At 54.1% G+C, this 23908-nt stretch overlaps 2 protein-coding genes across 7 annotated transcripts in view; one reads left to right on the plus strand and one right to left on the minus strand.

Annotated features, from left to right (window-relative positions):
• Positions 1 to 11052, minus strand: part of CCDC12 (coiled-coil domain containing 12) — a 54272-nt gene extending 43220 nt beyond the window's left edge. The window contains exon 1 of one of the 2 annotated variants that reach the window (XM_050780588.1): positions 10846 to 11052. In XM_050780588.1, the coding sequence (XP_050636545.1) occupies positions 10846 to 10980 (135 nt within the window). In that variant the 5' untranslated portion in view covers positions 10981 to 11052. The remainder of the gene's footprint in view (positions 1 to 10845) is intronic. The other variant, XM_050780587.1, reaches the window with a different exon arrangement.
• Positions 11053 to 14149: 3097 nt separating this feature from the next.
• NBEAL2 (neurobeachin like 2) overlaps positions 14150 to 23908 on the plus strand; it is a 29727-nt gene continuing 19968 nt past the window's right edge. For 2 of the 5 annotated variants that reach the window (XM_050780536.1, XM_050780539.1), the window contains exons 1-6: positions 21753 to 21860; positions 22456 to 22544; positions 22629 to 22757; positions 22872 to 22953; positions 23047 to 23168; positions 23298 to 23380. In XM_050780536.1, coding sequence (XP_050636493.1) covers positions 21831 to 21860; positions 22456 to 22544; positions 22629 to 22757; positions 22872 to 22953; positions 23047 to 23168; positions 23298 to 23380 — 535 coding nt within the window. In that variant the 5' untranslated portion in view covers positions 21753 to 21830. Of the gene's footprint in view, positions 14394 to 21752; positions 21861 to 22080; positions 22237 to 22455; positions 22545 to 22628; positions 22758 to 22871; positions 22954 to 23046; positions 23169 to 23297; positions 23381 to 23908 lie in introns of those variants that run through there. The other 3 variants (XM_050780535.1, XM_050780538.1, XM_050780540.1) reach the window with 3 other exon arrangements.

Genomic DNA, 23908 nt, shown 5'->3' on the forward strand with positions numbered 1-23908 from the left:
AGGAAAAAGGAAAGGGAAAAGGGAAAAGGGAAAAGGGAAAAGGGAAAAGGGAAAGGAAAGGAGAGGAGAGGAGAGGAGAGGAGAGGAGAGGAGAGGAGAGGAGAGGAAAGGAAAGGGGCTAGAGTGGCAATACAAACACCTGAGCACTAGCAAGAAGGCTGCCAGCATCCAAATGCCAGGTGAATTCAGATAGCAAGGCTATAAGGGCACTGCCTCAGCCTGGCGCTACCCTCCTGAGAGGAGGGATGGGTGTCCCGGCTGGGGTCCAGTGAGGACTTCAAGCAGTGGAAAGGAGGCTTAATTTAATTTACAGGAAGGCTGTGGCCAGCATGCTGCACCTCAACCCAGCTGGCCTGGACTCCACTGGCACCACACACTTCCCTGAAACAGCTGGACCAAGTTCGCCTATCACCTTGTCTTGCCAAAATCCATCCCCAGTCTTCACCTGGCTTCTCTCAGCCCCACTGTCCTCATCCCACCCCACCCCAGCAAGTTTCCTTGGATTCTTCCAACTCCTGCTAAATACCTGCAGGGCGAGCCTCAGGGCACAGACTGATCTCCAGTCCTCTGTCTCTGCCATCTAAACTCTGTCACCAGAGGGCCTCGTCTAGCCCCAGGGCTTGATATCCTGTATCTGTTTCTAGTCCAGATGACTGCTTATGTCTCTCTTCACTTACCTGTCTAACAGTCATCTCTGGCTTAATGTGGCCAAAGCTAGACTCTTGTTTTCCCCTTCAAAGCCCCTCTGCCCTGTACTTCACCATCTCAGGAACCCTGTGTATGTGCACTGCCTCATACCTGGGCTCCTGTAGCTGCCTCCTACCTCCACACACAGTCAGCCAAGGGCAGGGCACAGCATGTCAGCTTTGCTCAGGTCTCCAATGGTTCCCCATCACCCTTAGACTGAGGTCCAGCCTTGGTGGTCTGCAAGGCCCCCCTCTAACTAGCCCGGTCTCCCAGGCCCTCTCCACCCTCATCCCTCTTCCATACCTCCCACTGTTCACTCTGCTCCTACTCCTCAAACATGCCAAGCTAGTCTTGCTCAGCTTGGAATGCTCTTCCCTAGATCTTGGCATCTCACCCCCCACCCATCTCAGAACTCCCAGGTGGTACTCTTCCCAGCCTGGGCAGCTGCACAGCCTCTCCCCCAGCACACACACCACATTCCCAAGTTCCTGGGACACATAAACAGGGACATCATGTTCCTTGTTTCTAAGTATCCCCACTCCTTCCACAGAAGCCCCTTAGGCAAGGAGGAAGTCTTGTTCATAGCTGTATCCCCAGGGCCTGCCATACAGCTGGTACTCAATAAATACTTATTAGTGGCTAGCTGCAGAGTTCCTGCAATGAGCATGGGCAGCTAAGGTTCCGGGGGGAAAAAAAGTATTGTTCCAATGAGAGAATGTCAGGGACTGATCAGATGTCCAGAAAAATGCATCAGAATCACCTGGGGAACTTTAAGAATGCATGAATTTATAGGCTATATACCAAGACCACAATAGGTCTGAGGTAGGGCCAGAAAAAAGGACTGCAAATTGTCTCTCAAGACAACCGGACGAACAGGTAGGTCTGAGAAACTCTGATAAATCCAACACCATCACATGAACATATTGAGGGCCTCAGAAGGAAATGCTGGCTCACCACAGATGTGTGTTGGGAATTCCAAATCTTCCACCCAGAAGAGTCTCCCTCTCACTGCCTCTACAACCTTGGAGTCTGAGAGCTTGGGCAGAAAAGGTGGGTCCTTAGGAAGAACGGGCACTCGCACTCCACCTCGGCTGTGGCTCTGCAAATCCATTTTCTTCTTAATCTAACACTTTGCACTAACACTCCATCTTCAAAAAATTAGGGCTAGGATGAGTAAAGCCAAGGTGCAGGAGAAGGACCTCTTTGCTTCCACTGGAACGGGGGCCTGTTCCACCCACTGCCACCCAGTGGAGAAGGCTAGAAGACCACCTGGATGTCCCCACTTACAAGAAGGTAAGGAAGAAAGGACAGGCATCCACGTTTATAAAAGGCCTGTGTGCAAGATCTTGAGCTAGACACTTCATAGACCATCTTTCTCTGTTCTCCTAGCTACTGATGAGTTCAGAAGCTGTATCTCGATTTTATAGACAAGAGAGAGGTTCAGATTTTTCAAGGCTTGCTCTGAGTCCCACAGATGTGATTAATGGAGCAGAGGTTTAAATCAGATCTGTCTCCAAAGTCCATTCTCTCCACTCCATCACTCAGCCTCCACCTGACAGCCTGGTTACAGTTTATATGTGATGGGTGGAGGCTCCTTCCCGGGGGGTACTTATTCCCAAGCACCTGGGGGTGAGAAGCGTAGAGGGATAGAAGGCCAGAGCCTAAGGGACAATCTAGGGTCAGCAACAACTCAAAGCATGACTGTGGGACATTCCTTCAGCCCAGGGTTTCCTGGTCTATCAGACAGGGATGAACCAACACATCCTGCTTCAAAGTTCTGCTTCAGGGATGGAACACAATTCTGCCACAATTGCCACGCAAATGTTATGACTGCCAACCTGCCAAAGGCTGTCAAACAGGAGGCAGTGATCGCCTTGGCTGACTTTGCAACCCGACTGCTGGGCCTGGGGATGTGGCCACGTGGGATGGGGATAGAGGCAACTTCTTGAGACACGATCAGGACATGGACAAGTCTGACTCCTCACCCAGCACACTAGGCTCTCACCCACTGCCGCTGTTCCTCCAGCAAGACTTGCTAGCCCCTCCCTCTGGTTCCCTCTTTTATCCCCTCCAACCTGGCCAGGGACCCTCCCTAGTACCCCCAAGTCAGAGAGTACCAGTGCATGCCCTCTACCTTGGCATTGCTCCCACTCTGCACTGTGCATTTTGTTCTGTTTGCTTTTTTTTTTTTTTTTGAGTCGGAGTCTCACTCTGTCACCCAGGCTGGAGTGCAATGGCACAATCTCTGGCTCAATACAACCTCCGCTTCCCGGGTTCAAGCAATTCTTCTGCGTCGGCCTCCCGAGTAGCTGGGATTACAGGTGTCTGCCACCACGCCCGGCTAATTTTTTGTGTGTGTTTTTAGTAGAGACACGGTTTCATCATATTGGCCAGGCTGGTCTCAAACTCCTGACCTCGTGATCCGCCCACCTCGGCCTCCCAAAGTGCTGGGATTACAGGCCTGAGCCACCGCGCCCGGCTCCTTTCTGTTTGTTTTTTAGTCCTCCCACCTCAGCCTCCCAAATAGCTGGGACTGCAGGTGCGGGCCACCATGCCCGGGTAATTTTATTTTTATTTGTAGAGATGGGGTCTTGTTATGTTGCCCATGCTGGTCTTGAACTCCTGAGCTCAAGTGATCTGCCCACCTTGGCCTCCCAAAGTGCTGGGATTACAGGCGTGAGTCACCACACCCGGCCCGCACTCCCATTTCTTGAGTGTGTAAATCACAACTATACCACTCTGAATCACCAGCACTTAACTCCACAGGGTACATACACAGATGGCCCCAAATCAGCATCTGATGGAGATACCAGCCATGAAGATGGCCAACTTCCAAGCCCTCTGCCCAGCTTTGGGCTCCCAAGGCTGATCTGATGGTCATCTGGGTTTCCACCTGCCCCTTCGCTCTCAACAACTGGAGCTCAGGTACAGACACAGCTTCTTGTAAGTCAGGCTGACGGGAGCAAGTCCTCCAGAGATGCACCATCCAATAAGGCAATCATGAGTCAAGTGTGGCTGTTTAAATGTGAACTAAGATTAAATGTCACAGTAGCCACATTTCTTTTTTTTTTTTTTTTTTGAGACAGGATCTCACAGTGTTGCCCAGGCTGGAGTGCAGGGACACGATCTCAGCTCATTGCAACCTCTGCCCCTGCCAGGCTGAAGTGATTCTCCTCCCTCAATCTCCCAAGCAGCTGGAACTACAGGTGCACGACACCATTCCAGGTTAATTTTTTGTATTTTCTGTGGAGATGGGGATTTGTCATATTGCCCAGGCTGGTCTCAAACTCCTGGGTCATATTGCCCAGGCTGGTGTCGAACTCCTGGACTCAAGTGATCCTCCTGCCTCCACCTCCCAAAATGCTGGGATTATAGCAAGCTTGTACAACCCACAGCCCAAGTCCCAGGACTGCTTCGAATGCAGCCCAACACAAATTTGTAAACTTTCTTAAAACATCAGGAGATATTTTTTGTGATTTTTTTTAAGTTCATCAGTTGTTGTTAGTGTTAGTGTATTTTATGTGTGGCCCAAGACCATTCTTCTTCTTCCAGGGTGGCCCAGGGAAGATAAAAGATTGGACACCCCTGGATAATAGGCATGAGCTACTATGCCTGGCCAGTAGCCACATTTCAAGGGCTTGAAAGTCACAGGTGGCCCATGGCTACAGTACTAGACAGTGCACATTAGAACACTATCACTGCACAAAGTTCTACTGAGCAACACTGCTGCTCTAATCTCTAGAGCCAGGTGACAACCAGGAATTGCTGGTTGCCTGGAACCTGCAACCTGACAGCCAGATCTCAGTCCCAAGGGCTGGTCAGCCAGACAGCCAGTCTCCCTGTCTCAGGGCAGCAAGAGACAGCCCAATTCAGGGCAAATGCTCAGGAAAGCTGACAGCCAAGGGGCAAATGTTTATGCCAAGTTAATCACCCTTAGAGAGCCTCCATTTGGCTGCTGAGGAAGAGGTCAAAGGAGGACAGAGTGGCCTCACACTGCCCTACCCGACAGCACTGTAAAGAGATGCCAGAGTTTCATCCACACAGCCTTGAACTGTTCACCTACTCACCTAGCCTGGAACTTCTGGATGAGCATCAGGAAATGAGGTTCAAATACAATACAGAAAAGTGTGCCCAGGCTGGCTACCATCCCTGCTGGAAACCCTGGCTCTTGTAAAACTTGGCTACTAGAGTACCCCAGTCCAGCACTTTCAGACTGTAACCCTGCCCCAATCACTGCCAAGTGCTTGCTGTCAAACTCCATGGAGCATCTCCATTCTTACCTCTATGCACCTGCATGTTCCCACCTCTAAAATGCTCCCTGGGAACACTCTTCTTTCCAGCTACCTCAATGACCTTCTCCCCACCTTCCACCCTCCATGGCTCAGCTCAAGTTCCACGCTGCCTTCCCATGAAGCTTCCCTAGGCTCTGCCTGGCCTTCCCCGAAAATGAACCCAGCAGTACTGTCTTTCCACCTGTCAACGGGAACGGGCTGACCTACAAGATGCTGCTTCAGGCAGTGCTGTGTCCTCTACAGAATCCCCTTCCCACAGCGGGTCTTGCATGGGCTGGAATCCAAAAGACATCACTTCCCCTCATCGGCTTTGGACATCCCAGCTTTTCTCAGCCTCTTGCCTGGCTCCCCTCACTAATAAGTGGCATCAAGTGGGCTGACCAGGAAGACTTTGTAAAACTACAGCTGCTTGACTACAACAAGCTTTGCATAGAATAACATACGGAAACATTGCAACCCCTAATCTTGTCTCTCTCCATCTGCCACAATCTCAGGACCCTGATTTGTCATAATATCAGTAAATTATGAGTTTATAGTCTGGTGAGAGTTAGGAAGAAAGATAAAACTGTGAGGAAAACCAACTCCATGCCTGAAATTCCTAAGGCCTCCAGCAAAACCATGCACACGGTAAAAACTCAACGAAGGACCTGCCACTGAGTGCTAGGAAACCAGTAAGATGCCATCCTCATGGGGCAGACAGGTGCTTGCCAAGTGCAGGCAGAGGAGATGCTCAATCCTGGAGTCTGTTGTCACATCAGAAACCTGAACTAAAAATGTGAAGCCACTTCCTCTCTGAGGGAGGGGACTCGAGGGGTGCTATGTGGCCACAGCAGGCAGTCATACTTCCTCCCCTGACTCCCCACTTAAAAGGTCCCGCAGAAAGGGCCATAGGCTGGAAAATCAACTAAAAGTTTAGACCCTTACCTGTTCTGTCCCCAGGCATTCACCTTAATAAAAAAAATCACTCAAAAAACTGTAGGGATTAAATATGACACTAAAAATACATGCAACAAAATAAAAAACAGATAAATTCAACTTCATCAAATTTTAAAGTCTTTGTGCAGCAAATGAGACTATCCACCAGGTGTGGTGGTTCACACCTGTAATCTCAACACTTTGGGAGGCCAAAGCAGGAGGACCGCTTGAGGCCAGGAGTTTGAGACCAGCTTGGGAAACACAGTGAGACCCCCATCTCTACAAAAAATTAATTTTAAAAAAATGACACTACCAAGAGAATGAACAGAAAATCCAGAGAATGGGAAAAAAATATCACTAATCTCATCTCTAATAACGATTTAATATCCAGAATATATGAACAATTCAATGACAACTCAATAACAAGAAAAAGAGCCCAATTAAAAATATGGGCGGCTGGGCACGGTGGCTCACGCCTGTAATCTCAGCACTTTGGGAGGCCGAGGCAGGCAGATCACAAGGTCAAGAGATCGAGACCATCCTGGCTAACACAGTGAAACCCCGTCTCTATTAAAAATACAAAAAATTAGCTGGGCACGGTGGTGGGCGCCTGTAGTCCCAGCTGCTCGGGAGGCTGAGGCAGGAGAATGGTTTGAATCTGGGAGGCAGGGCTGGCAGTGAGCCGAGACAGCGCCACTGCACTCCAGCCTGGGCGACAGAGTGAGATTCCATCTCAAAAAAAAAAAAAAAAAATGGGCAAAGGGAACCTGGATACTTCTTCAAAGAAAATATATATACAAATGGCAAACAAGCATATGAAAGAATGTTCAACATCACTCACCATTGGGGAAATGCAAATCAAAACCACAATGGGATATCATCATCTCACACCCATTAGGATGGCTATAATTAAAAAAGCAAAAAAAGAAGATGGCTGGGCTTGGTGGCTCACACTTGTAATCCTAGCATTTTTGGAGGCCAAGGCAGGAGGATCATTTGAACCCAGGAGTTCAAGACCGGCCTGGGGCAACACAGTGAGACTCCTGACTCCTTAAAAAAAAAAGAAAAGAAAATTAAAGAGAAGGAAATAATAACTGTTGGGGAGGATGTGGAGAAACTGGAAGCCTTGCACACTGCTGCTGGAATGTAAATGGTGCAGCCACCACTGAAAACACTATGGTGTTTCCTCAAAAAGCTAAACAGAGAATTATCATATGATCCGGCTGTTTTCCCTACACATAGTTACATTCCTCTCCCTGCTATATAAACCCCCAATTTTAGTTCGTCGAAAAGACAGATTTGAGACTGATCTCCCTTCTCCTCACCTGACATCACCCGAATTAAAAAAAAAAAAGGCCGGGTGTGGTGGCTCACACCTGTAATCCCAGCACTTTGGAAGGCTGAGGTGGGTGGATCACCTGAGGTCAGGAGTTCGAGACCAGCCTGACCAACATGGTGAAACCCCGTCTCTACTAAAATACAAAAATTAGCAGGGCATGGCAGCATAATGCCAGCTACTGGGGAGGCTGAGGCAGGAGAATCACTTGAACCTGGGAGGTGGAAGTTGCAGTGAGCCAAGATCCTGCCATTGCACTCCAGCCTGGGCAACAAGAGCGAAACTCTGTCTCAAAAAAATATATATATATTAATCCCAGCTACTTGAGAGGCTGAGACAGCAGAACTGCTTGAACCCAGGAGGTGGAGATTGCAGTGAGCTGAGATTGCACCACTGCATTCCAGCCCGGGGAACAAGAGTGAAACTCCATTTCAAAAAAAAAAAAAAATATTTACCATGTGATCCAGTAATTCCACTTCTGGCTACATACCCAAAAGAATTCAAAGCAGTAGATACTCAAACAGGTATCTGTAATCCCCTGTTTTTTCTTTTTTTTTTAGATGGAGTCTCGCTCTGTCGCCCAGGCTGGCATGAGTGGTGGGATCTTGGCTCACTGCAAGCTCCGCCTCCCGGGTTCATGCCATTCTCCTGCCTCAGCCTCCCAAGCAGCTGGGACTACAGGCACCCGCCACCACGCCCGGCTAATTTTTTGTATTTTTAATAGAGACAGTGTCACTGTGTTAGCCAGGATGGTCTCAATCTCCTGACTTCGTGATCCGCCCACCTCAGCTTCCCAAAGTGCTGGGATTACAGGAGTGAGCCACCGCACCTGGCCTCGTACTCCCATGTTTATAGCAGCGTTATTCACAACAGGCAAAACATAGAAGCAACCCAACTAAACAAAATATGGTATACACAACGGAATATTATTCAGCCTTTAAAAAGGACTGAGATTCTGACACATGGTACAACATGGATGAAGTATGAAGACATGCTAAGTAAAATAAGCCAGTCACAGTAGGATAAATACTGTATGATTTGATTATATGAGGTACCTAGAGTAGTCAAATTCAGAGATAGGAAGTAGAACAGTGATTGCCAGGGGCTGGGGAAAGGGGAAATGGAGAGTTATTGTTTAACAGGTACAGAGTTTGGGATGATGAAAATGTTCTGGACATTGAATTATACATTTAAAATGGTTAAAATGGCCGGGCGCGGTGGCTCAAGCCTGTAATCCCAGCACTTTGGGAGGCCGAGACGGGCGGATCACGAGGTCAGGAGATCGAGACCATCCTGGCTAACACGGTGAAACCCCGTCTCTACTAAAAAATACAAAAAACTAGCCGGGCGAGGTGGCGGGCGCTTGTAGTCCCAGCTACTCGGGAGGCTGAGGCAGGAGAATGGCGTAAACCCGGGAGGCGGAGCTTGCAGTGAGCTGAGATCCGGCCACTGCACTCCAGCCTGGGTGACAGAGCGAGACTCCGTCTCAAAAAAAAAAAATAAATAAAAATAAATAAAATAAAATAAAATAAAATGGTTAAAATGGTATATTGTATGTGTATTTTCCCACAATTTTAAAACACAGAAAAAATAACAATCAGGCCATATTTCCAGCCCTCTGAGAGAATCCCTCTTTAAAGGCCAGTTCTCCTGATGATCTAGCACGTCCTTCCCTGGCAATGGGCCTTGTGGATGCTATTTTGTCCTTTGCATTCCGACTTCAAACCTGGCCCCAATAACCTGAGCCCTAAATTCAAGCAAACAGCTCAGGTGGACTAGCCATTGTTTGAAAGGCTGAGGCTTGAGCTTCTCTGGGACAGGCAATTTAGGGGATGTCTGTTATGTTCGACAGGCAGCCAACAAAAGCAGAAGCCACTCTAGCCAGCTTTCACTCTCTATTACTTCCCTTTTCAGTTTCACACAGGACCCCAGACTGCCATGCAGTAAGGAAAATAGGGGTCACACTGTCCAGCCTGTTTTTTCAGTTGGAAAGTGGGAAGTGCCCTCCCATCTCTGACAGGTCTAGCTGTTTAACATTCTTTGTACTTCATACACTGAAAGACACCGCTTTCACCCATCTGACAACAGAACCAACAACTATGGCCCTCACTGGTCTGTCTCTACAGCCCTTTCACACAGATTATCCCATCAGATCTCACAATAACCCAATGAGAACGAACGTGTAGGGACTGTCATTCCCCACTGGAGACATGAAGAAACCCGGACTCAGAGAGATGAAGCAACGTGTCCCAAGTCCAAGTAAAAAGCAAACTAGGGTTTGCACACAGGTAGTGAACTTCAGAATAATTCTTCCTCTCCATTACGTTGGAAAGATGAACAAAATAGAAATGGAACTTTTCATTTGGTGTTAAACGACAGCAAGGAAAACTGCTTTCGAATATGGCAACTAATAGGCTAGTAAGCCCATCCCTAAAGGAAGAACTAACGCCCTCTTCTTTTTTCCCTTTTTTTTTTTTTTTTCTTTTTTTTGAGACCAGTCTCATTCTGTAACCTGGGCTGGAGTGCAGCAGCGGCGCGATCTCGGCTCACTGCAACCTCTGCCTCCCAGTTCAAGCGATCCTCCTGCCTCAGCCTCCCAAGTAACTGGGATTACAGGTGCCTGCCACCACACCTGGCTAATTTTTGTATTTTCAGTAGAACCGGGGTTTCACCATGTAGATCAGGCTGATCTCAAACTCCTGAACTCAGGTGATCCGCCCGCCTGGGCCTCCCAAAGTGCGGGACTACAGGCACGAGCCATTGTGCCCGGCCCTCGTTCCCAATTTCTAAGGCCCACCCTAAGTTACTAAGTTAGAAATAGATCTTTTCTTTCTTTTTTTTTTTTTTTGAAACAAAGTCTCGCTCTGTCGCCCAGGCTGGAGTGCAGTGGCAGGATCTCGGCTCACTGCAAGCTCCGCCTCCTGGGTTCACGCCATTCTCCTGCCTCAGCCTCCCGAGTAGCTGGGACTACAGGCGCCCGCCACCACGCCCTGCTAATTTTTGTATTTTTAGTAGGGGCGGGGTTTCGCCGTGTTACCCAGGCTGGTCTCCAACTACTAACCTCAAATGATCCGCCTGCCTCGGCCTCCTAAAGTACTGGGATTACAGGCGTGAGCCACCGCGCCCGGCCTCTTTTTGATTTTTGCACGCAACGACTCCGGCTGTGTACCCATTGCTGTCACTTGCTGCCCTGTCCAAGGAGTGCTGCCGGACTGGGGAGTCTGTCTGACTCAGAATCGAAGGCAGGGGTTAAAGACCAGCTAGGCCATCGATAAACGGAACAAATCACGCCTAACCCAACAAGTATCCGAACCTACAGGCAACCCTAGACACCTACACGAGCAACACTCGGGAAGCAGGAGTCAGATAGACTACGGATGGCTGACCACTGCCTTACCCACCCCCGCGCATGCGCGACGACCGCACCAGCGCCAGAGGATTCCCACGCCAAGCAGCCCCAGACATCGTGGGAGGGCGCCGTCTTCTTGCGCATGCGTTACCGCCCGCGCATGCGCGTCCTCGGCAGCCGTCTTTCCTTATTAGCCCTCCGCTCTCCTCAAGCCCGACCCGGACCCCGAATCGCCTCAACGACGACCCTCACTCCACATTTCTCACCTTGCGGCCGGTTTTCTCCCGTAGGGCCTTCAGCCGTTCCTTTCGCCGCAACGCCTCTTCCTCTAGCCGGCCCACACCGGCCGTAGTCGCCTCCATCTTGCCCGCCGACGCCCCTCCCTTTCTCTCGTCTTGCATCGCGCAGGCCTAAGGACAGCGGATAAATGTCTCGCGGCCAATCCAAGGACGAGAATGAGAGACTGGAAGGTCCTGAAAGCCAATCAATGCGGGGGTATTATGGAAGAGCCCGCCCCGCCTCGCCCTGCCCCGCCCCACCCCGCCCTTATTCTTCCGGGCAACTTGCCTAGTGGGTGGGGAGCCAGCAAAAAAAAAAAAAAAAAAAAAAAAAAAAAAAAAAAAGCTAAGGCTCGATTTATCCAATGCTGATCAGTCAAAGAGCAGCAAGTGGAATTCAGACCCGAGAGAAGGTGAAAGGAGTGCGTCGATCGCTCCGGTTTTGCCTAAGCACTAATCACACTAATCACTCCATGCTGGCGTCTTGGAATGCCCTGACCCATCCTTGTCCACTTGACCTGACAAGGCTCGAATGCCTTCAGGAAATCTTCCCTGGGCCGGGCGCAGTGGCTTACGCCCGTAATCCCTGCACTTTGGGAGGCCGAGGCGGGCGGACCACGAGATCAGGAGATGGAGACCATCCTGGCCAACATGGTGAAACCCCGTCTCTACTAAAAATACAAAAATTAACTGGTCATGGTGGCGCGTGCCTGTAATCCCAGCTACTCAGGAGGCTGAGGCAGGAGAATCGCTTGAACCAGGGAGGCGGAGGTTGCAGTGAGCCAAGATCGCGCCACTGCACTCCAGCCTGGCGGCAGAGCAAGACTCCGTCTCAAAAAAAAAAAAAAAAAGCCTTTCCTGACCCTCCACTTCAATCCCACCCTAATATAAGATATGCCTCACACCTCTACCGCTGTCAGTGGCTCCCCAGACTCACCTGACAAGTGCCCCTAAGCCCCTCTGTGACCACTCTCAGCTCAGACAAAAGCCTGTACAGTGAGGGACCTGACTGTATGGCTGTTTCCCTCTGGACTCAAAGATGATCCCCTCTCACTCCCATCCCCTCCTGCAGCAGCAACGTCCTCAGGGTCAAGTTACCTTTCCCGGGGAAGAGCAAACCCCAACCTGGGTCCAGTGGGCCTCAAGGACTGCCCCCAATTCCCAGCTTAGAAAGTCTTGGTTTGGCCTTGACTGCAAGTCACCACAAGATTCATGGCTCCCCAGCAGAAGCTGCCAGAGTCTTCTTTCCTGCATGAACTAGAGTGTCCTGATAACCGAGAGACCACTTCAGCTGAAGTCGAGATATTCTTTCAGTATGTGGGGGTCCCCAAAGCCACACACCCCCCCACTTGGGAATAGGAGACCATGCCTCCCCCTGCCTCCACTGCCAGGGGACAACTAGCCTCTTAGGCTGTTCCCTCCCTGAGGCCTCTCTTCCCAAGCTGGCTGCAGGTGGACATCCACTCTTCCCCTTCCAACTCCCTTCAGAGGCCCTTGGGCCACAGACCACAGGTCTAGCCCTCCCTTCACTAACGGTCTTGTCCTCACTAAGCCTTCTTTCCTGTAGTGGATGGGTTGCTCTGCCAAGGCCTGGCATGCAGGTTGGAGGTGCTCAGGAAACCCCAGCTCAGAGCTATGATGGATGGAGCAGGACAAAAGTCCAGACTGGAGGCATGGACCAAGAAGCTAGGAGAACAAAACAGGACAGGGTCTCTGTTCTCTTGGCCACCCAAGGCCTAGGAGTCTCCAGACTGGTCAACTCCTGGAACCAATAGCACCTCTCTGGGCCCAGCAAACTTCTCCCCAGCCCCAACAAAGGGCCTGATCCCTGGGGACCTGACCCACCAGGGGTTGGGTCCCTCCTACCATCATCCTGTGCCCCTTTCCCCATGCCCTCACCTCACAGTCTGGGCATGCCCAGGTGGTCCTCATTTGGCCAACCTGGGCCTCAGTTTCTCCATCTGTAAAACAGAGCTGGCCGGGTGCGGTGGCTCACACCTGTAATCCCAGCACTTCGGGAGGCCAAGGCGGGTGGATCACGAGGTCAGGAGATCCAAACCATCCTGGCTAACACGGTGGAACCCCGTCTCTACTAAAAATACAAAAAATTAGCTGGACCTGGTGGCACGCGCCTATAGTCCCAGTGACTCAGGAGGCTGAGGCAGAATGGTGTGAACCCGGGAGGCGGAGGTTGCAGTGAGCCGAGATCGCGTCACTGCACTCCAGCCTGGGCGACAGTGTCTCAAAAACAAACAAACAAACAAAAAACAGAGCCATGAGGCACCCACCTCTTGAGGTTAAAGAAACAACATATGTGAAGCAAGTTCTGGGCCCTGGAGTTGGGGAGTGGGGGGAACCCCTCCACTGGAGCGTTCGGGAAGGCTTCCTGGAGAAGGGAGGGGGACCCGTGGGAACGGTCTAGGTCTAAGCCTCTCTGGGATCTGGGAGGGCACCGCGGCCCCGAAGGTATTTCAGGCTAGTCCTGCTGCTAACTTCCCACCATCACACTCCACAAACAGCTAGAGCTCAAAAGTTGCGTTTTGGTCTTCCCATAAAGCGACAGAGTAGCACCTGGCATTTGATAAGCGCTACAAGGGGTCGTCATGGTGGTGGTGGTGATTATTGGTTTGTGTGTGTGTGTGTGGTTTTTTTTTTGTTTGTTTGTTTTTTTGAGACGGAGTCTCGCTCTGTGGCCCAGGCTGGTGTGCAGTGGTGCAATCTCGGCTCACTGCAAGCTCCGCCTTCCGGGTTCACACCATTCTCCTGCCTCAGCCTCCCAAGTAGCTGGGACTACAGGTGCCCGCCACTACGCCCGGCTAATATTTTGTATTTTGAGTAGAGACGGGGTTTCACCGCATTAGCCAGGATGGTCTCGATCTCCTGACCTCGTGATCCGCCCGCCTTGGCCGCCCAAAGTGCTGGGATTACAGGCGTGAGCCACCGCGCCCGGCCAATGGTGGTCATTATTGTTGAAGGACCCTCGCCACCCCCACGCGGCCCGCCGCCCCTTCCCTGAATGGCGGCAACTGCAGTCAGGCCAGCAGCGTCCTGGGCGGATTCAGACCCTGGAGAAGTCTGAAATTCCTCACCCCGACCCTCGTCCGGGAGGCTCAGGCTAGCCCTTCCAATGGCACTGGTGTGGCGGGGCGGGGCGGCGGGGCACCCGCCCGGGCCGCCAGGCCCATAGGCCCCTCCTCCTGCCAGGCTCTCAGCCCTTTACACGGTCCCGGGAGAGGCGGGGCGGCGGTGACTGCAGCGAAGTGCAGGAAGCCGGGCGGCGGCCGGCAGTAAGAAGGAGGAGGAGCGAGCAGACTTTGGTGGCTCAGCGCCGCGGAGGCCACAGCCGCAGACTTCCCCAGTAGTACCGCGCCGCTCCGCCCCGGAGTGACGCCCTCCGCCCATGGGCCTGGCCGAGGGCAACCGGCGGGCGGCGCGGAGGAGGCGGCGACAGGTGGCGCGCAACAGGGCTGGAGCCGGGCCGGGCCATGGCCGCCTCGGAGCGGCTCTACGAGTTGTGGCTGCTCTACTACGCGCAGGTGAGCCCGCCCCGCATCCGCATCCGCATCCGCACCCGCGGTGCCCCCAGCTTCCCGCGTCCCGCGCCTGCTGCACCTGCGCCCAGCGCCGCTGGGGCCGCGTAGCCGCGCGCGCGCGAAGGGCATGCAACGGCTCCGCACACACGTGTGTGCCCCCAGCCCGTCGGGTGCCTCTGGCACTTATGCCTCGCGGTAGTGCACTTCACAGCAACCCACCCCCCAAGCAGGACCGTGCAGCCTGAGTCTTTCTTGCTAGAGGAGAGTGGCCTGGGCCGAGGCGGCCGGACGCTTCTTCGCCTTTTTACAAATGGGGAAACTGAGGCCTGGAGAGACCTGGAGACTGGCCAGGAGGCTAGGGGGAGGGGGACTCAATTTGTATATGGGCTGCCTCTCCCTTGGGCGCAGCCCGATTGGGTGGTCGTGGCCAACGGGTCTGGGGGTGTGGGCCAACGTAGGGGGGGTGTGTGGGCTGACGTAGGGAGGTGTGTGGAAGGGGAATGCTCCCACTTCAGGTCCTTCTTGAGTTGCATCCCCCCACACCCCCAGCAGACAGGCTGCGATAAGCTCCTCCCTGACTTGAAACGACCCACCCTGCCCCCATTCTGAGGGGTGGACCCAGGACCTCTCTAGGAGCAGAAGAAAAGGTTTTGCTCTGGATGCCCAGGGTGAGGGTGGGGCGTTGATTCCCTGAAGGATGTCTGAAAAGGTTGGAGGGAGGCCCTTTCCTCCTGAGCTCCCCACCCGACTCAGAGAAAACTTCAGGTGGTCTCAGAAGGTGAGGGGAGTGACTCTGACCTGGGTGTCCCATCAGCTGAGAACCTGGTGTCACTCACACCGTCTCACACACATAGTCCCCCATTTTCCTTCTACACCCACAGCAGGGAGGGATCCCAGGGTAACGCTCCCTTCCCCTTCACCCAGCACCTCCCTCCTTGCACCTGCCTGGCATCATGCTCCTGGCTCAGGTGTGCCCTGGGCACAATAGACCATTGTGTGCCCTGAACAGTTTGTCAGTGGGGGGAATTCATGCTCAGACGCGCTGGCCCTCCATGAGGAGGCTGGCCCACTGTGTTCCACCAACCTGGAGTCCAGGCCAGAAGGACCACAGCCTCTTCAGTCCACTCAGGTTGTGAGAGGTCCATGCCCCCGGCAGGAGGCCAGGCATGGAGTAGAGTCCCTCTTAGGTATAACTCAGATCAAACTCGACTTCTGAGCCTCTGCTTCCCGCCTGTAAGATTGACACAGCCCTGGCCGGGCAGCCCTGGCCGGGCGTGCTGGCTCACACCTGTAATCCCAGCACTTTGGGAGGCCAAGGTGGGCGGATTACAAGGTCAGGAGATCGAGACCATGCTGGCCAACATGGTGAAACCCCCGTCTCTACTAAAATACAAAAATTAGCTGGACATGGTGGCGCATGCCTATAGAATTGCTTGAACCAGGGAGGCGGAGGTTGCAGTGAGCCGAGATTGCACCACTGCACTCCAGCCTGGTGACAGACTCTGTCTCAAAAAAAAAAAAAAAATTACACAGCCCTGACCTCAGGGGCTTCCTAGACTCTGTGGAGAGGTAGCCATTATAGCTGGTCCAGACCAGAGAAGGCTCCTGTTTCCCTGGCCCCATTGGGTCCCCTCGCCCCAGCTTCTCTGCCTCCATCCCCAGTGGTTGTGAAGGAGCAGAGGATTTGAAGAGAAGCCTACCCCTAGTCCTCCCTCTGACTGCCCCATAGCTATGGGCAGGTTCTAGGTGCATGGGCAGGTAAAGGGGACTTAAACCAGGTGATGAGTGTGAGAGATGTTAATGACAGGTCTTCAGGTCGGGTGGCAGGCTGCTGGGAGTGTCTTGGTATCTCCCAGGACAGTAACTCCAGCATGGTTGCCTCCTGATGCCCCATCTAGCTGAGCTCTGTACATGGCCAGCCCCCATCCCCTCAGGAGGTGGTTATGGCTCATATCTGTGCTGAGCCTCCCGCTCCAGGAGCTCCTCACCTCACAGGGCAGATATGGAACATAGGCTGGCAGGTTGTAGCTTTGGAAGCCTGAGCAGGCAGAGGGCAGTCTGGGGCCAGGCAAACAAATCCAGGATGTGACAGCAAACTCAGGAGCCAGGCGGGGCCAGGCTGCCTGGGAAGAGGAAGCTAGGGCCAACCTCCCAGCTCGCCTTCCTGCCCGCCTGCTCCTGCTCCTGGAACCCCCAATCCAGGGAGTAGTGCTATGCAACTTTGAGTCCTGTTAGGGACCTATTGTGTGTGTGCTTGGGGAGGGGGAGTGCAAGGTAAGGGGCGGAGCTGAAAGTGGGTGTTTAGAGACCCTTTAGTTGGCCAGCCACCCAGCCAGCAACACCTGCACCCCTCCCTTCAGCTGTGAGAGCTGACATCAGCTGGCAAACCTGTTTCCCCAGTTGTGGGTCTGGGTGGGGATGGAGAGGGGGGAGTAACTCCTTCCTGCCCTTCCTCTTCCTTAAAGACCCCAGGTTTAGACCCACCACCCCCTCTCCCTGTGGGCCCGGCTCAACTGGGGGCCTCATAGTGAGGGAGGGGGCTGTGGGTGGCCGCTGAGGGAAGAGGGAAGAGTCAGAGCACCCCAGGACCTCACTCAGCTGGAGCTCCTTAGGGCCCTGGTGGGGAAACCAACGCAGGGTCCTACCACGATTGTCAGACCTCACATGTAGTAGGTGCTCCTTGGGTATTAGCTGAAGGGTGGGTCCCATAGCAGTGACCAGTCAGGAAGTTACCCCAGAGGAGGCTGAGTTTGGGCTTTGAGGGCCGAGAGGAAGGAACAGCAGGAGCAGTGAGACAAGAAGCAAATTGTCAGGAGTTGGGGTAGGGCAGAGCTAGTCAAGCAGGCCTGGTGGACAGTGGGGGCTCATCCAGAGGACTCCAAGCCCACCAGAGCTCCCCCAGGGAAGGCATAGGAAGGACAGGGGAGTCTTGGGGGACTGGGGACAGCACCTGACAGGCTGGCGGTCGGGCAGCCCATAAAAGTTAATGCCACATAGCATGCAGATGAGTGGTCCCTGTTCAGGCAGGAGCAGCAGTGATGTTCAGCAACCCCCCCAGTGAATGGGGTCACAGAGTGAGGGGGCACTGAATATGGAAGGGCACTCAGGGTCACAAAGGTCAGGGCAGAACAAACCCTCAGGTGACAGGAGGGAGCAGAAGCTGACCTGTCCAGCTATGCCACTGAGGCCTCAGAGGGGTCCAGGAAGGTTAGGTCAGGCTGGAGGCAACCCCGTCCTGCCCACACTTCCCCCAGTTCCCTCTCCCTAACTGATGTCTACTGCCTCTTAGAAGCCTGGTCAGGCCCTCCACTCCCCCGGTACTTTATCTGGTCATATTCCTTTTTGGGCCTCAGTTTACCTTCCTGAAATGGGTAAATGGAAGGTGGAATCACTTCCTTGATGCTTGGTCCTCTGCCTCTATTACCAAGGCGCCTGAAGGAGGAGGGTCTGTAGTGACAGAGAGATGAGCACACAGCCCAGGCTTGGGTGGCCACTGGTCATTCCTGGGGTTGTTATGACAACTGGGGAGCTGATGGGGAAGTGTGGGGTCCCCAGAGAAACAGGGTCAGTTACTATGGGTCTATGGGGACCCTGGAAGGAGATTGCCATTTTCCATAGTGATAGTAAAAGGGGGTGGTCGGCTCTTGAGCCGCTTGCTTGAGCCTGTTTCCATTCTGTGGAGTGTGATTTCATTTCAATAAATCTATGCTTTCCTTGCTTTAAAAAAAAAAAAAAAAAATATATATATATATATATATATATATAGTACAAGGGGATGGTCAGGCCCTGGGGCAGGGTGGGTGTCATGGAGATCAGAAGGTCCACCCTTTCAGTACCCCCTCTCCAGGTAAGGGGGAGAGACTGGCCCAGCCACCCAGGCACTCAAACCACTATCCTCAGTTGTCCCTGCCCCAGCAAAGTCCCATCTTCCTGCTTCATCCCATGGCCTAACATCCTCCAAGCCTGACCTCCAGTCCTGGTGATGTAGCCAGAAGTCACATTTAGCTTGACATTGCCCTCCCCATCCGGATACTGAATTGGGGGACCCCCTAGGCCTGAGATAGGCTATTCCACACAGACCCCACCCTGTCCCACTTCTGCTTGTCTGTCCCTGAAGATGGAGTGCTCACTACCACCCAGGCAGCTCTGACTGAGAGGAGTCACCTACTCTTGAGCTGTGTTCTTCTCTCCCTTCCTGCTCCTAGCTCTTCCCTGGGGTCTATTAATGCCTCTTACTGTCACTCACAGTGGGGGCTGAGGGTTGTTGCCTGGAATTCAGGGAGCTCGGGCAGTCTAGAGCCCCTGGATCTGGAGCTCCACTCACCTTACCCTGACCTCGAGTTGGGTAGGTATGGCTGGAGAACTTTTACCCATGAAGCAAAGGGATGGTTTTAAAGAGGTGAATGTTAGGTAACAAGCCACCGAGAGTTAGAATGGGGACTGGACTCCGGAACCCACGTGCTCACCACTGATTTGGTTCGTGAGAGGCACCAGACAGGAATAGGTCTTACAAAGGGTGCTGATGCCCCTGATGGGGGCATTCCAGCAGAGCAAACAAGAGCAAAGCACAGGCAGACCTGTGGGGGTATAGACAGCGAGTCACGCCCTTGGGCCCGGGCATCTTGCAGGTTTGGGATGTGGAGGCTGGAGGTGAGGTGGGCACCACCCACACAGGGCCTCAGATGTGAGCTTGTGATAGGGCATGTGACTGGCTGATCAGGCTGTGATGGTGACGGATGTCTACTCGAGGCCCACTGTGCGCTGGACTTGGGGTACGTCAGGCAGGGTCTGGGAGCAGCATGGTGTCAGGCAGCTCAGTGATCCCTGTCACCTTGGCAAACGAGGTGTACTCCCTGTACTCCCCACCAGTGTCACAACCACCAGCCCTCAGCCCTCCGGGTTACTTCAGAATTCCAGAGGAGTCTCAGTTCCATGCGCAGCCAGGGACTGTTTGAGCCTAAGCAGCCCTCAGGAGCCCCTCACCCCCAGCACTCTCAAGTGCCCTCACAGCTAGTTGGGCATAAGTTGGGGTCTCTGTGGAGGCGACCATGAGACCCCCTCTTCCCAGGGACACCGGCCTTCCCCATTCCCACAACCTTCTCCCCTGCTGCAGGACCTGGGCATCACTTACCTATGGGCCCTGGAGAGGGCTTGGCAGGTGTAGCTGCTCCCAGCCTGCCCTCAGTGGGGACAGGGTTGGGGCTCTGACCCAGTTAGGTGGGAGCGAGGGGCTGGACTGTCCCTGACCCATGTTCCTGCTCAGAGCTGGCACAACTGACCAAGGCAGAGGCTCTGAGAGGGGCATGGGAAGCCTGAGCATCACGGCCACCCCTCCCAGGCCCTGGGCCTTCACATGCAGCACTGCTACTATGCTTTCATCCCCTGCCATTCTCTGCCTTCTGACCCTGGCTCCCTGAGGGACTCCCATACCCCGACACATCGCAGTCTCAAGCCATGGGGCCTAGGCCAGAGTTGGCCTGAGGCCTTCCAGGGAGAAAAGGTAAGACCCAGGGAGGCAGGACAGGCAGCCACCCCACCCCTGCCTAATACTGTGCCTTGGAGACCTCCTCATCCCCTTTCAGAGCCCCTGAAGGCTGTCTTGATTGCCCCAGCCCTGAACCCAGCTCAGCCCAATCTGCTGAAAGTTTACAGGACTGGACAGGCCAAGGCTGTGGTTCTAGGGACAGAAAGCAGGAGTATGTAGAGATTGAGGGACCCACCCCTATCCTGGGAAGGCTGATCAAGGTGATGGCCACCAGGAGGGTGGGAGGTTCCTGCTCAAGTACTACAAGCCCAAGTTACACAAGGCAGTAGGGCATAGGATGGGCAGAGGCCTGGACAAGAGGATGTGAACCACAGATGGGGAGAGGTGGAAGCCGGAGAAGCAGGTCCTGGTTGGACCAGCAGCCTGGAATGCCAGGCTCAGCAGTCGAGCCTTTATGGGGAGGGGTTAGACATAGTCAAATGTGGGGCTTTCTGGTGCTCAGTAGAGCTGCAGCTGGCAGGAAGACTCCCATTTTGAGTGACTGGCTTGACTGAGGGGCAGAAGAGGGGAAGACAGCATTGGGACATTTTTGAAGGCAGCCAGCGGTCTCTGTGGGGCCACTGAGGCAAGGATCGGGTCACATGGTCTGCATGGGCTGGCTTGCTAGCAATCATGAGTGGTCCTGGCCTAGAACTAAGGTCTGGCTTTCAGCATCCTCAAAGGTACACTGAAGGCAAAGTAGTAGATAAGGCATCCCCTATGGGGCCTCCTGTTTCCCCATCTGTAATGGGAGAGGTTCAGAAGAAGTGGTCCAGGACCCCTGGCCGCCTCTGCTGTCTCGGGATCTGGGTATTTTGGGCTCCTTGCTGATTGTTCGGGAGGAGGCTGCCAGCAGGAGAGGGTGGAGAGGTCAATAAATGTCACTGACAGGCAAAATGTCATGGTTGTGTGGGTCTGCTCCATGGTGGCCCTGGCACCTCTCTGAGTTGTCTTCAGATCTGCACTAAAATATACCAGGGAGTTCCCCAGTCACAGGGTGGATGGCTGCTCTGCCTAGGTTTTTTTGGGATCTGGCTCAGGTCTGCTGTGGTCAGGCCTCTTGCCCTGGGACCATTCAGGCCTTGCCCTGTGGTCTGGGTCCATAGATTGCAAAAATTAGCCATCCATCCAAAGATAGTTCTGGAGGTCCTTGGGTATGAGGTCCATGGCCCCTGGGGAGCAGCCTCAGGCCTGCTGAGTACTGACCATGATGTGTCCCTTGCCTCTTCATCCTTTTCCACTCTAGCTCCCCCTGTCCACCTCTAACTCTAGGACTCAGCTGGTTGGGAGCTCCAGATGGCACCAGCCTGGAGGAATTCCTGTATAAGCCACCACCCACCCCTATCCCCTGGGAGGGGCTTAGAGGTTAGAGGAGATACGGGCTAGGCTAGAATTTATCAGCTGTGTTCCTGAGCAAAGAGAACTGCAGGGTCCAGATGAGGTGGCCAGGACATGGCGGTGCTGGGGGGACAAAGGTATGGCTGAGTCTTCTACATCGACCTCTATGGCCTAAGGCCTTGAGCACAGGTCAGGGAGCTGTGGGTGCCTTGAGCGAAGGGTACTGAAGCAGCAGGATCAGAACCCTCACCTGGATAAGAGCTCTTCCAGGCGCCAACCTCATGCTTGTAAAACTAGTCTCTGGCCCACAAGCCCCACCCAGGATAGGTGACTCCACCCCTCTGTAACAGGTCCCACCCTCAGCGCAGGCCAGGTCGCTTGCAGCCTCTCTCACTGGGGCCCAGGGTGCCCCGGCCCCCCCACATCCCTGCGGTCTGCCGGGAGGAAGCGGTCCCCCTCCCCCACCGTGACTTTGCGTTTCCTGCCCCAGCCCCGGGGCGGGAGGAGACATTTCCCGTTCACACCAAAGTTTTCCTGGCAGCGCCTAGACCTGGGCTTAGCCACTGCCCCTCTTGCCCATGGAACCAGCCCTGGGGCCTGGGGTCCAGGTAACCAGCGAGGGTGGGTGGAGGTTCCCGGGGCAAGGTAGTGCTGCACATGAGGATGTGCACATGTCTGGGTCTGCCTGTCTAATGGTACACATGTGTCCCAGGATACACAGTTAAAGAAGGTTACTGAAGGTAACCCCTTCTGCTGGGCTGGGTGACGATGGCAGATGAGGATCCAGCCCAAGGCTCTTGGTAGGGGGTGGCTGCTGTGCGGGACACCTTCTCCAGCCCTAGCACCAGTGTGGGCCACAGCCACACCCCACTTAACGCCCCTCCCCTGGCTGTGTCAGACCTGCCTAGGACTGCAGGCGTTAGGGAGGTGGGAGCAGAAACTAGGAGGCTGAGAGAAGCAGTGGGGTGCCTGGAAGAGTGGTCAGTATGTACCTAACTCTCTGATGCTGACCTTCCAATGTCCTGCCCTCCCTCCCCCATCCCTTACTCCCCTCCTCCACACCCACCACTCTGCCTTTAATCCCTTGTCCATGCCCTGTGTCCACCACCATTCATTCTTCACCTCTGTCTACATCCCCTTGTCCCTGCCCTGTTTATTGCACCCCTTCTGCCCCCCACCACTGATCCCCTGCTCTGCCTACAGAAGGACCTGGGTTACCTGCAGCAGTGGCTGAAGGCCTTCGTAGGTGCCTTCAAGAAGAGCATCTCACTGTCCTCTCTGGAGCCACGAAGGTGAGGCCGGATCTACACAGACGGCAGGGACAGAGCAGGGAGATTGAGGGGTCCTCAGCACCCATGTCTCCCCTTTCCTTGCAGGCCAGAGGAGGCAGGTGCAGAGGTCCCGCTGCTACCACTGGATGCGCTGCATGTGCTGGCCGAGCAGCTGCACCAGGCCGACCTGGAGCAAGCCCTCCTGCTGCTCAAGCTCTTCATCATTCTGTGCAGGTGTCCCTGTTATCCACTCTACGAGCAGGGGCCTAGAACTGTGGGCCAGAGGGAGCGGGGGCAGGGAGGGGCATGGTATATTATTGTGACCTCTCTCCTCATTGACTCCCCCAGAAACCTGGAGAACATAGAGGCAGGCCGGGGCCAGGTGCTAGTGCCCCGAGTGCTGGCGCTGTTGACCAAGTTGGTGGCGGAGGTGAAGTGGCCTCTACCTTGTGGGGCAGAGGGTACATGCAGGGAGGCAGGCGGTAGCCATGGCAGGGTTAAACCTCTCTCCCCACACCTACAGCTGAAAGGATGCCCACCACCCCAGGACCAAGGGGCACAGTTGGAGAATGTGGCCCTACATGCTCTGCTTCTCTGCGAGGGCCTCTTTGACCCTTACCAGACCTGGCGGCGCCAGCGCAGTGGGTGAGACCCAGCCCAAAGGCAGGGAACCCAGAGGAGGGTGGGGAGAGGATGGCCGTGCTGGGCCCAAGGAGGGGTGAGAGCGGGGAGTGTTGAGAGCCGGGCTGATGTACTTGGCCTCACTGCCCCCAGGGAAGTCATCAGCTCCAAGGAGAAGAGCAAATACAAGTTCCCTCCTGCTGCTTTGCCCCAGGAATTCAGTGCCTTCTTCCAAGGTCAGGCCCCGCCCCTACCCCCACTTGGCCCCACCCCCAAACCTAGGCCCCTTCCTGTAGTTCCTTGATCCTGCCATACACAGGAACCACTTGGTGGTGTCTGCATGCAGGTCTGGGAGAACCAAAGACTAGGCAGGAGTTTAGGGACAGAGAGAAGAGAAAGGACATCTTGGACTGGAGTGAGGGCATCCCATCAGGTGGAGGGGTGGGGTCAACCTGCCTACCCAGATTTCTCATCCTCTTTCCCTCCCATCTCCTGAATCCTTCTAGCCACTTGTACCCTACTCTGATCTTAAAACTCTCTGGTCCAATCCCTTTGTCCCCATAGCCTCCACCCACTCTCCACCCATCCTGGAGACACAGTAGGTATCTCCACCTCCTGCTCCCTGGCTGCTGGAGGATCCGATGCCCAGGACAGCTGCGGCCGCCTGTTCACAGGTGGTCCTGTGAACCTGTTCTCCCTAGTGACCCTTCTCCCCTGGGTCCCCTCTCTTCTCTCATTGGAGGGAGACTGGCCAGGACTTTAGA

The sequence above is a fragment of the Macaca thibetana genome, chromosome 2 (genome assembly GCF_024542745.1).
Source record: "Macaca thibetana thibetana isolate TM-01 chromosome 2, ASM2454274v1, whole genome shotgun sequence".
Classification (NCBI taxonomy): Eukaryota; Metazoa; Chordata; class Mammalia; order Primates; family Cercopithecidae; genus Macaca; species Macaca thibetana.